The sequence below is a fragment of the Pelodiscus sinensis genome, chromosome 5 (assembly GCF_052426305.1).
Source record: "Pelodiscus sinensis isolate ZL-2025 chromosome 5, ASM5242630v1, whole genome shotgun sequence".
In the NCBI taxonomy this organism is placed as follows: domain Eukaryota; kingdom Metazoa; phylum Chordata; order Testudines; family Trionychidae; genus Pelodiscus; species Pelodiscus sinensis.
The window spans coordinates 126313642-126324708 of NC_143056.1; the positions used below are offsets into that span (position 1 = coordinate 126313642).

General features: G+C 50.0%; 2 protein-coding genes across 6 annotated transcripts in view; one reads left to right on the plus strand and one right to left on the minus strand.

Moving 5' to 3' along the window:
• The window catches only part of CPSF7 (cleavage and polyadenylation specific factor 7), a 24269-nt gene extending 18579 nt beyond the window's left edge, over window positions 1-5690 (minus strand). The window contains exons 1-2 of one of the 5 annotated variants that reach the window (XM_075928438.2): window positions 5585-5687; window positions 5147-5250 (exon numbers count right to left, since the gene is read on the minus strand). In XM_075928438.2, coding sequence (XP_075784553.1) covers window positions 5147-5250; window positions 5585-5675 — 195 coding nt within the window. In that variant the 5' untranslated portion in view covers window positions 5676-5687. Of the gene's footprint in view, window positions 1-5146; window positions 5251-5528 lie in introns of all 5 variants that reach the window. The other 4 variants (XM_075928439.2, XM_075928442.2, XM_075928443.2 and 1 more) reach the window with 4 other exon arrangements.
• On the plus strand, window positions 5601-10566 carry SDHAF2 (succinate dehydrogenase complex assembly factor 2). The gene is made up of 4 exons (XM_075928447.1): window positions 5601-5736; window positions 5817-6016; window positions 8717-8826; window positions 10245-10566. Exons 1-4 carry the CDS (start codon window positions 5716-5718, stop codon window positions 10373-10375), a joined length of 462 nt encoding a protein of 153 aa, XP_075784562.1. The 5' UTR covers window positions 5601-5715; the 3' UTR covers window positions 10376-10566.
• Window positions 10567-11067: the final 501 nt, after the last annotated feature.

The window sequence follows — 11067 nt, forward strand, 5'->3', positions numbered from 1 at the left end:
AGTGCCCAGCTGGAGCCCACATCCTGAAACCCTACCCCATTCATGACCCCCCCTCCTGCACCCTAAGTCCCTGCCCCAGTCCCCCTGCATCCAAAAACACTCCCAGAGCCTGCACCTAGAACCCACTCCAGCTCTCCAACTGCCTGCCCCAAGCTCAGCTCAGAGCCCCTCTCACACTAAATCCCTTAATCCAAAACTAGAGCCTGCACCCCAACCTTTTTCCCTGCCTGGTGAAAGTGAGGGAAGTTTGGGGAGGGAGGGAGGGAGGGAGGAGGGAGGATGGAGTGAGCAGACGTGGGGCCTCGGAGAAGGGGCATGAAGGAGGTGGTGGCAAGGGTATTTAGGTTGAGGTAGATCTTGGATTGCACTTAAATTCAAAAAGTGATCTTGTGCTTAAAAAGGTTGGAGACCACTGCACTAGGACAAAGAACACTTTACAGCCCATTCCTTCCTGGAAAGTATGGCAGCAATGGTTTGTCTGCAGCTAAAATCCCCACAAATGTGTCTTTACTTGAACCTTCCCAGGACTGAGCCCTTGCTTAGTTGTATTTTGATTAATTGGTGTAATTAAATTTTAAAAAGCAATCTTGTGCTCTGGAATTATTTTGTGGACAACAGGATTTTTACTTTGCCACAGGATGAAACACTCATTGCAGGAGTCAGGAGTAGGCATGTTTTGTCACAGAATTGAGATACCAGGCGTCCCCACTATAAGTTGCCCTGGTATACATCCATTCCACACGGAAGTCGCTGACATTTGTAGGAACTGATGCATTATAAGTCCTCCCATTCCCCGCTATAAGTCGTGTGAAACACTCCCCACCATTTGCTTAAGCGGAAGTCAGCTGGGGGAAAAATATTCCCCACTTTTAAGTTGTTATGCTATAAGTCCAAGTTTTTTGGAACGTATCTTGGACTTACAGCGAGGACGGCCTGTACAACACACAGCTGGATATAGAAACCCCAACCTGGGAGGCCGACAAAATTGCTGGGTTCCTGAGCCAGGTGTGTGTAGGAAGGGGCCTCTGAGGTCCTGGAAAGGGCAACGGGAGGCTAGGCCCCTCCACCAACCCTTCAGCACCATTTGGGGCTCCAGCAATGGAAAGTAGCCAGGAACCCTGGGCACTATTGAATTGCCAGGCCCCAGGGCAGTTGCCCTCTTTAGCCCCTCCATTATTTGTCGGTGAACCTGGCCCCAACTTACTATAGAGAGACAAGGTGGATGAAGTAATGTCTTCTATTGGATCAACTTCTGGTGGTGATGCCCGTCTCTTTCAGAAGTTGGTCCAATAAAAGACACCATCTGACGCACCCTGTTTCACCTAATATCCGTGGACCAACACAGCTGCACTGCTGCAAGCTAGGGATATTAAAAAGCAATTATTTATTGTAACAGTGTGGCCATTAATAATTTTAGCGGTTACACACTGGCTCCCCAAGAACGAGGCTAGCAGCCAGTGCACTGCCACATTCCCAGGGAATCAGTTACCAACCCACACTGCAGACTCTTATACAGAATCAGCAGCCAGCTCCCTAGGAACCAATGCGCGTTAGGAGCCATCTATTAAGCTGGACATACCAGATCCCGCTCGCTGCTCCGCGCTGCAGGGTGACAGTCGGCTCCCCTGGAGCCAGCGTGTAACCATTTGTGTAACCAAGCTTATCGGTTACCTGTTTAAACGGTTACTCTTACGTCCCTACTGCAAACTATCCACAATCACACCATAGCATCTCTCTTAGCATTGCTGCTTTCCAGGTTTTTTATCCCCATTGAAAATAACATTTTATAACCTTTATTATGCAGAAAGTTAGATTAATGGATCACAATGTTCACTTCTGGACTTAAAAACTGCATCTGTTCATGTGTGTTGGAGATTGTTTTATCTGTGAATGTTTTCATCATGCTGTTTACTTTCAATCACTGAAACTGTTGAATAACAGTATAAGAACATGTCCAACACAGATTTTTTTTCTGCATCCAATAAACATCTTCCTCCCAATTCAATTCATTGCCTTTTATTTCCATTCTTCGGCAGTGCTTTTCCAGACACTTCTGAAGACATATGAAAATACTCACAGCCAAACCAATCTGGATAGTTACTGTTGCACAATAAGTGCTTTAAAATCAAAACAACAGAAAAGCATCAAATGAGGAGCTTGATTTTTTTCTTTTTAATTCCATGATGCTTACGTTGCTCATATCTCTGCTAGTCTTCGAGAGGTTTATGGAATATTATTTTAATTAGGAACTGACAGATCTTCTAAACAATAATTGCCAGGGTCACACTTTTCCCCTTTTCTGAAAATCAGCAGCACATTTATTTTTCTCCAATCTCTTTCTCCAGGAATTTTCAAAATAATCAGAAATGACTCGATATATTTGTTAGTCATTTTCCATTACACTAGAATGCCTGTAATTCAGATGGACTAATCTACCTGGCTACGTCCACATTGGCCCCTTTTCCGAAAGGGGCATGCTAATTTTACAGGTCGTAATCGGGAAATCCGCGGGGGATTTAAATATCCCCTGCGGGATTTAAATAAAAATGTCCGCCGCTTTTTTCCGGCTTTTAGAAAAGCCGGAAAAGAGCGTCTACACTGGCCCCGATCCTCCGGAAAAAAGCCCTTTTCCGGAGGATCTCTTATTCCTACTTCAAAGTAGGAATAAGAGATCCTCCGGAAAAGGGCTTTTTTCCGGAGGATCGGGGCCAGTGTAGACGCTCTTTTCCGGCTTTTCTAAAAGCCGGAAAAAAGCAGCGGACATTTTTATTTAAATCCCGCGGGGGATATTTAAATCCCCCGCGGATTTCCCGATTACGACCTGTAAAATTAGCATGCCCCTTTCGGAAAAGGGGCAGGTGTAGACGTACCCCCTATGTTTGTATTTTCCAAATTCTCTCATACCTACTCTTCATGAGTAACTACTAGGTTCTCATTCTGCTCAACTGTCCAAAGTAGGGATGTTATGTGGGTAACTGCGTAAATCTGTAACTGCTGAAAAACTTAGTACAGGGCTACGTGGCCCGCAGACCATTTGTTGGTGCCCCACGGTGTGGTTTGGGTTCACACAGGGCTCAACATGTGCCCCACGGGTGGGATCCTTTGAAGATGGCCTCCACTGGGAACACACTCCACAATGGCAAGTCAATATAACGATCTTCTGTTGATATGCGTTTTAGTAGTTAAATTCTTGGACTGTCATTGCTCATTAGAAGTGCTGTCATATGGGTGGAAATCGGGTAAATATTGCATTTTATTAACATCAGCAGAACTGACTTAAACGGGGCCTGCGTGTTGTGTAGTCTTGCCTTAACCTTTGTATTCATACCCGTCAGGGTAAAGGAAGCTATTTGCATATATATTTGCATTTAAGTGTTGGCCTTCAGCTTGTGCTGTGAATATCGTCGCCCCAGGGGGCTTCCAAAGTTGAGTAGCCCTGAAGTAGCAGTTACATGCACTCACAGCGGCTCCCTGGGAGCCAGTGTGCACCAGGAGCCGGCTGTATCCAAGGCAGCAGTGGAGGATGACAGTCAGTTCCCCAGGACTAGGGTGGGACCTGTGTGTAATCGCCAATGTTAACGTGTAAGCCTAGGCTTATCAGTTAACCATTTACACTGTTATATGTTCACAACCCTAGTCCAAAGCTACCTGATATTACTTGTTAGAGGTTAACTGCAAGAAAACTGAATTAAATATATTTCTATGGTGAACTTTTTCAATGGCCACATCCCTTAAAGTAATTCTTGTCCATCATTATATCATCATCCATCCAGTACGCCTTGGATAACCATGCTATACTCTAGGATGCTTTCAGTCTATCAGAAAGTTCCAAGAGGCTTCCAAACAACAGGAAATATTTCTTTTAAAGTTAAAACTGCTTTCAGTGCAAGATAAAGCTTGGCTATTGCAGGTCACATAGAACAAAAATACCTTTAAAAAACTGCATAGCATTATGGTAAGATGGGAGAAAGTTTAAGACCTCAGCCATTTAAAACTAGCCTCAATTTCATACTCATTTAATGCGCCTGCTTCCAGTCTAACACTACTATTTCTCCCAGGATAGCTACAAAAGCTTCTCACGTTTCTCTTAACATCCATGTCACAACTAAAACTCTATTCAGCACCGTTAACTTTTAACTAAAGGTTTAACTTCTGGCATAATCTTATTTTGTAACCTCCCATCTTTTCAGAACAGAGGTTTACTGCCTTCAAATTTCTGTTCAACCCTTTGTGAGACCACACTGGCAGTCTCTTGTTCTTAGCATTTTGTTCCTGGAAAATAATCAAGACTGATTGCCGTTTTCTGTCTAAGAATATCTAGGCTTCTTCCATGATCTCAGACATATCACTTCCTTAGCATTTTCATCTTCAAGGAGCTGAACTTGCTTCCATTATACCCACCTGTCCAGATTTCTTAACTCTCCAATATTTACTTCTCTAAAACCTAACATTTGGGCCACTGCATTCATGCTCTTTATTACATTTAATTCAAACAGCTCCCTAGCTTCCCTGTTATACTCTCAATCATTTTCTCACTGCAAATCCAGGATACGCTTTTGTGTGCATGCGCCTACAGTCCCAGAAAACCTCTAGTGGATGCCCCACACAGCTCTTTTGTGGTTTCATTTCCTGCCTCCTACCCTCAAGTTTTGTAAAAGAAGATGGTTAGGTTCTCAATCTGTTGTATCCACCACTTCCCTCTTCGCCAACTCCACGGATGTCCCTGGCTTAAGGAATGCTTCAGCCCAACAGGCAGCTGCCCGCTTCTTTCTCCCTATTGCCCAGACTGCAAACCAACCGAGCACGAACTCCAGCTGCAAAAAAGTGTCCCCTACAGATTCCATCCAGGGACCTAGATCACAACTTGGCCACCTCACCTGCTCCTTCCAGGCTTCACAGGGACTGTGGGGAATTGTAGCACCACCCTTCAGCACCTCAATGCTCCTGGGCTGGCGCACACACCCCATCACGTGCCTTGGCCACCGGAGACGTACAAGCCCATCGGTGCCCCCTTGCTGCCCTCTTCCCAGCCTCGCCCTCTCGGGAGCGGAGTATCCTTCACAGGGGGGGGGGCTTTTACAAACAGCTCCCCCCCCTCGGCTCCCCCCCCCCCCCCCCCCCGGGTGGGGCTCTCCCCGCCGCTCACCTGGTTGAACTCTTCGTCGGCGTAGATATCGATCAGATCCACCCCCTCGGACATCTTGGCAGCGGCGGGAGCCCGGGGGCGCAGGGAGGGAGGCAGGAGGTGCACTGCGGGGAGAAGCGGCTCAGTCACACGGGCCGGCCATGTGCGCCCGGCCTCGATTGACCCCCCCCAGCCCTCCGCCGGAACGCCTCACTCGCCCCCTCCCCCCGCCTGGGCCCCCCCCGTCCTGCCCCTCCCCCCACAACGAGCAGGGGCCAGGCCCGGCTCCTCCAGGCCTGGCGGGGGGGGGGGTCCTGCCGCCGCCGCCCCCCCTCCTCTGCGGGCCCGATCCCCACTGCATCGAGCCCCCAGGAACCCCTCCCCCCCTCGGCCAGGCCGTTACCGCGCGGGGAGGGGGGGCAGCGTTCCGAGCAGGCCCGAAGCGCGCGAACCGCTCACCGCCACAGCCTGCGCCGCTAGACCACGCCCCTTCCGCCGCCAGGCCACGCCCCTTCCGGCCCGCCCCGCCGGGACCGGAGGGAGGGACCATAGAGAGGCCGAGGTAGCGCGGCCGGGCGCAGGCAGCGGAGATGGCGGCGGCAGGGACTCGGGTAAGCGGGGCGGGCGGTGGCGGGGCTGGGGGAGGAGGCGAAGCGAGGCCTGGCCCGTGACGCGCCCCCTCTCTCGGCAGCTCCTGGCTCTGTCCCGGCGGCTGCTCCCCGCCCGGCGCGGCTACCGCGGGGACTCCCCGGCCGACTCGCGCGCCGACCTGCGGGCGCTCCCCCTGCCGCCCTGGCAGCCGCGCCCCGGCGAGCCCCTGCCGCGCAAGCGGGCCCGGCTCCTCTACGAGAGCCGCAAGCGGGGCATGCTGGAGAACTGCCTGCTGCTCAGGTAAGCGCCCCCGGGGCTCCCGCCGCGTCCCCCGCACAGACCCCCGCAGGCGGGGCGTGGGTCTGCTGTACACGCAGCAGGAGAAACCTCAGGCTCGTGGGCCTGGATCCGGCCCCCCAGGCTCAGGGCTCCCCTCCTAGCACTGGGGAGCTGCAGCACACAAAGTCTGCAAGCCTGGGTCCTACTAGGCTCTGATGCGCAAGGCGGGTGCGGGGAGGGTCTTTCTCCTTCTCAGTCGGGGGCCACGTCAGTGAGGGTTCCGGGCTTGGTTTTTTTTTTTTTTTTTTGGTTTGGCTTTTCACTTCTGTGCAGCACCCAACTGACTTTCTGTAGGTCAGCAGCCCCTGACCCCAAAAAGGTTCCCCACCCCTGTTCTACAGCTTCACCTGAGAGCCAGCTGGCTTTTAGCTCAAGCTGCGGTCGCTTGTGTACTAAGCTCCAGAAACCCAGGTTTGGTTCAGTCAGCCGGCCTTACACCTTCTTGAGGGAAGAGGGGCATGAGAGTCTCCTCCTCCCCAGCAGCTCTCCCGGCTTTGCTTGCCTCTACTGGGCTGCTCCATTCCCCACAGTGGGGAACCAAGGTTGCCTTTAGGTTCAGTGACACTTCAAAAAAGAGCTAAATAAATTCATGGGGAATATTAGCCAGGACTGGCAGGAATGGTGTCTCTAGCCTCTGTTTGCCAGAGCCTGGGAATAGGTGACGGGAGGGATCACTTAAAGATTTATTCCCTCTGGGGCACCTGGCACTGGCTGCTGTTGGAGTACAGGATACTGATCCAGTGTAGCTGTTCTTAGTGATCTGGAGATGGCAGTGAGGTGTGAGTCACAATGTACGGATGACATGAAGTTACTAACATTAGTCAAGCTGCAGGGGGCTGTGTGGCACCTTTGCAAGACCAAGCCCTGTTAAGGGAATGGGCAGCATAGTGGCAAGTGAAATTCAATGCTGATAAAATACTCCAGTGCCATCCCATAAATCAGTAGTGCAGCCTCAGCTGTTTTAAAAAACACAGTAGGAGAACCAAAAAAAGTGCCACCTTGCTTAACAACCAAGTAAAAGAAGCAGTAACAGATAAGACATTTTTTATAAAGTAGAAGTCAGATCCTAGTGAGGAAAATAGAAAGAAGCATAAACTTTGTCAAATTAAGTGTAAAAACATAATAAGAAAAGCCAAAAAGGAATTTGAAGAACAGCAAGCCAAAAACTCAAAACGTAATAGCAAAATGTTTAAGTACATCAGAAGCAGGAAGCCTGCTAAACAACCAGTGGGGCCCTTGGATGGTCGAGATGCTGAAGGAGAGCTCAAAGATGATAAAGTCATAGCGGAGAAGCTAAATGGCTTCAGTCTTCACGGCTGAGGATATTGGAAAGATTCCCAAACCTGAGCCATTCTTTTCAGGTGACAAATCTGAGGAATTGTCCCAGACTGAGGTGTCATTAGAGGAGGTTTTGGAACAAATTGATGAACTTAACAGTAACAAGTCACTGGGACCAGATGGCATTCACCCAAGAGTTCTGAAAGAACTCAAATGTGAAATTGTGGAACTATTAACTGTGATTTGTAACCTATCCTTTAAATCAGCGTCTGTATCTAATGACTGGAAGATAGCTAACGTGATGCCAATATTTAAAAAGGGCTCTAGAGATGATCTTGGCAATTACAGACCGGTAAGCTAGAGTTCTTTGAGGGGGTCGACAAACAGTGGATGAGAAGCTGGATATGAGTCAAGAGTGTGCCCTTGTAGCCAAGAAGGCTAATGGCATATTAGATTGCATTAAGAGGAGCATTGCCAGCAGATCCAGAGATGTCATTATTCCCCTTTATTCGGCTCTGGTGAGGCCACATCTGGAGTACTGTATCCAGTTCTGGGCCCTCAATTACAGGAAGGATTGTGGATGCATTGGAGAGGGTCCAGTGGAGGGCAACCAAAATGATTAGGGGGCTGGAGCATATGACCTACAAGGAGAGGCTGAGGGAGTTGGGTTTGTTTAGTCTGCAGAAGAGAAGAGTGAGGGGGGATTTGATAGCAGCCTTCAACTTCCTGAAGGGAGGTTCCAAAAAGACTGGAGAAAGGCTGTTCTCAGTAGTGACAGATGGCGGAACAAGGAGCAATGGTCTCAAGTTGTGGTGGGAAAGGTCCAGGTTGGATATTAGGAAAAACTATTTCACTAGAAGGGTGGTGAAGCACTGGAATGGGTTACCTAGGGAAGCAGTGGAGTCTCCATCCCTAGAGGTGTTTAAGTCCCAGCTTGACAAAGTCCTGGTTGGGAGCTTCTGTTCTCTCTGTCTCCTAACAAACAAAGGGGGACAGTCAATTACATGGAATGATGGGAAGTTCAGAGCTGATAAAAGGGAATCCTTTTTTCACACATTGCCTATTTAGCCTGTGGAACTCCCTACCATGAGAAGTTGGTGAGGCCAGGAACATGGTAAGTTTCCAAAGCATCTGGACATTTCCATGCGCAATTAGAATGTCCAGAGTTGTTATTTATAATAGATGTTGGCAGGACTATTAAACTTTTCAGCTACAGGGTCAAACAGAACTTTAATAACTAGAGATTGGCTTAAGGGTAGATTATCTGCCTGCTCCTGGCCCTGGCCAGTTTAGTACAGGATGCTGTGCTGGACAGACCCAGGCTGTGAGCATGGCACTTCCTATGTTTCTAATGCTTTGTGTCTTCTCTCTTGCCTCATTTAGCCTCTTTGCAAAGGAGAATCTGAACAGCATGACTGAACAGCAGTTGAACCTCTATGATCGCCTTATCAACGAGCCCACCAATGACTGGGACATTTACTACTGGGCAACAGGTACTGTCTTGCAACAGGGCACGCTTCACAGGAGGCAGCATGGCCTAGAGCAGAGGCGGGCAATACATTTTAATGAGGGGGGAGGGGTGCGCCACTTTGAGATTTTGGAAAGTAGTCAAGGACTGCACTTCTGTGAACGGGGCACGGTGTCTGGGACAGCAGGTGGAGAATAGAAGGGAGCTTGGGATAGAGGACTAGGTTGCAGGAGGGAGTGTGGGGTCTGAGAGGGAGTTTGGGTGAAGGAAGGGATTATAATCTGGGGCAGAGGTTTAGGGTGCAGCAGAGGATTCTGGCCTGGGGGAGGAGTGGAAGGGGAGTGTGTGTGCAGGGACTGGGAGAGAGTTGTGACCTGAAGGAGGTGGGGAAAGGAGATACAGGGGGTTTAGGTGATGGCCTGGGGCACGTAGTTGTGGGAAGTGAGGGGTGCCAGAGGCAGCCACTGGCTGGGGGGCGCTTACCTAGGTGTCTCCCAGCCAGCAGCCCTGCAGACTCCCTACCTGTGTGCTGCGTGAGCTGCTCTACGTGTGTCTGCACCAGCCTGGGAGGGGGAGTAAGGACAGCTGCCCAGTTTTCAACAAAATTTTTTGGCTCCTATTAGCCAAAAACTGGCCAATGGGAGCTGGGGGATTTTGTTAGGGGCGGGGACAGTGTTGGAAGCTTCCTCCTCCCTGCACAGCTTGTAGAGCAATTAGCTGCCTGCTCTTTAAAGCAGCTGCTCCTGTTCTGTAGTAAGGGTGCTGGTGAGGCAGCTGGGGGCCAGGTACAGCAGCTTGGCTCACCCCTGGCCTAGAAGATAGAGCAGTGGACTGGGGCTCTGTTCCAAAGTCTGCCACAATTCTGCTAGGTGACCTTGGACAAGTCTTTTCCTCTCCCTGTACCTCATGTTCCCAATCTATAAAATAGGGATGAGGATATTAACCTTTGTAATCTACAAGAGCTAGGTGGTGGTATAGCTGGGCCGTGACTCCTATGATGGGATGGAGCAGGAAGCTTTCTGGGGTGATGAATGTATCTCAGTTGATCTAAACTCCACACCCAGCGTGGATCAAAATGGCAGCCACAGTGATTCTTGCTCAGAAAATGCCCATGGCTTCCAATCTTCATGCTTTAAAGTACAAGATGATCATAAGATGGGGGCAGGAAGGAATTCCCCAGTACAACAGGAGAAGTAAAACCCTGCAGTAAGTGGCTGCCATCTGAGATGGGTGTCGCTAGGAGAAGTGGTTAGCTGCTCTGACCTGAGATCCCATGGTGTTTGGTGAAGCAGGCTTGAAAGAGGCACTGCAGTGTTAGAAGGGTATGAGACTGGCTTCAGTGTGACTCCTGATAGGCTGCACCAAGCATAAAGATGCAAAGCTGATGACTGAAAAGTGGGGGTGGGGGTGCTGCATCTCATCCTGTGTCTTTTCTCCCTAAAGAAGCTAAGCCCACTCCGGAGGTGTTTGAGAATGATGTCATGGTGATGCTGAGAGAGTTCACCAAGAACAAGAACAAGGAGCAGAGACTGCGGCAGCCGGACCTGGAGTATCTCTTTGAGCCCCAACACTGAGGCACCTCCAGTCAGCTCTGGGATCCTCTTCTCACCCCTGGCAGCAGAGGCTGAGGTGTCTCGACCTATTTGGCAAACTGCAGTGCTGCTGCCCTGGCTCCTGGAATCCTCCGCCGGGTGCCTGCTTCTCCCCCGATTTCCAACCCCCACCAATTAAAGTTGCAAACACTGTCCCTGACAGTGGGAATGTATATGTGGATTTGTCCCATTGTTGTGCAGGTGCAGCAGTTCACCCCAGACAGTGGCATTTTATGTATATAGCTTCTCTCGCATCTTGGTGCAAGAGAAATAGAAGATGATCACATCATGACAATGTGCTTTGTCTCATTGTGAAATTCCTCTTGTTCACCTGTGTGGCCTCTCTGATGGCTGCAGCCTCTCCGTTAACCATTCCTTGTAAATCCTTGTGTCCAGGACCCTCCAATGGGGAAAATCAGTGTAAAGAGAGAAAACAGACCCACCCGGCCGAAAGAGTATCCACTGCTCCCTCTTCTCCAGACTCCAGGAGGGGAGCAGCAGTGCCATGCCATGACAGTAGCAACAGATCCCACCTCAATCCTGTGTGAGGTTAGCGACCAAAATATGCAACCGATCCCATAGGCTGAAAACGGTTTGCTTAACTGAGCACTTTCCAAGAGTGTAGGTGATTTTGGGTGGGTGGGGCAGAAGTGTCTAAGGGTCGCAGTTCTGTG

Excerpts from the sequence above, each read along its gene's own strand:
- SDHAF2 (XM_075928447.1), top strand. The coding sequence starts at position 5,716 with ATGGCGGCGGCAGGGACTCGG. Across the intron at positions 6,017-8,716 it reads GAGAACTGCCTGCTGCTCAG|CCTCTTTGCAAAGGAGAATC; the intron begins GTAAGCGCCCCC and ends TGCCTCATTTAG. Across the intron at positions 8,827-10,244 it reads CATTTACTACTGGGCAACAG|AAGCTAAGCCCACTCCGGAG; the intron begins GTACTGTCTTGC and ends TTCTCCCTAAAG.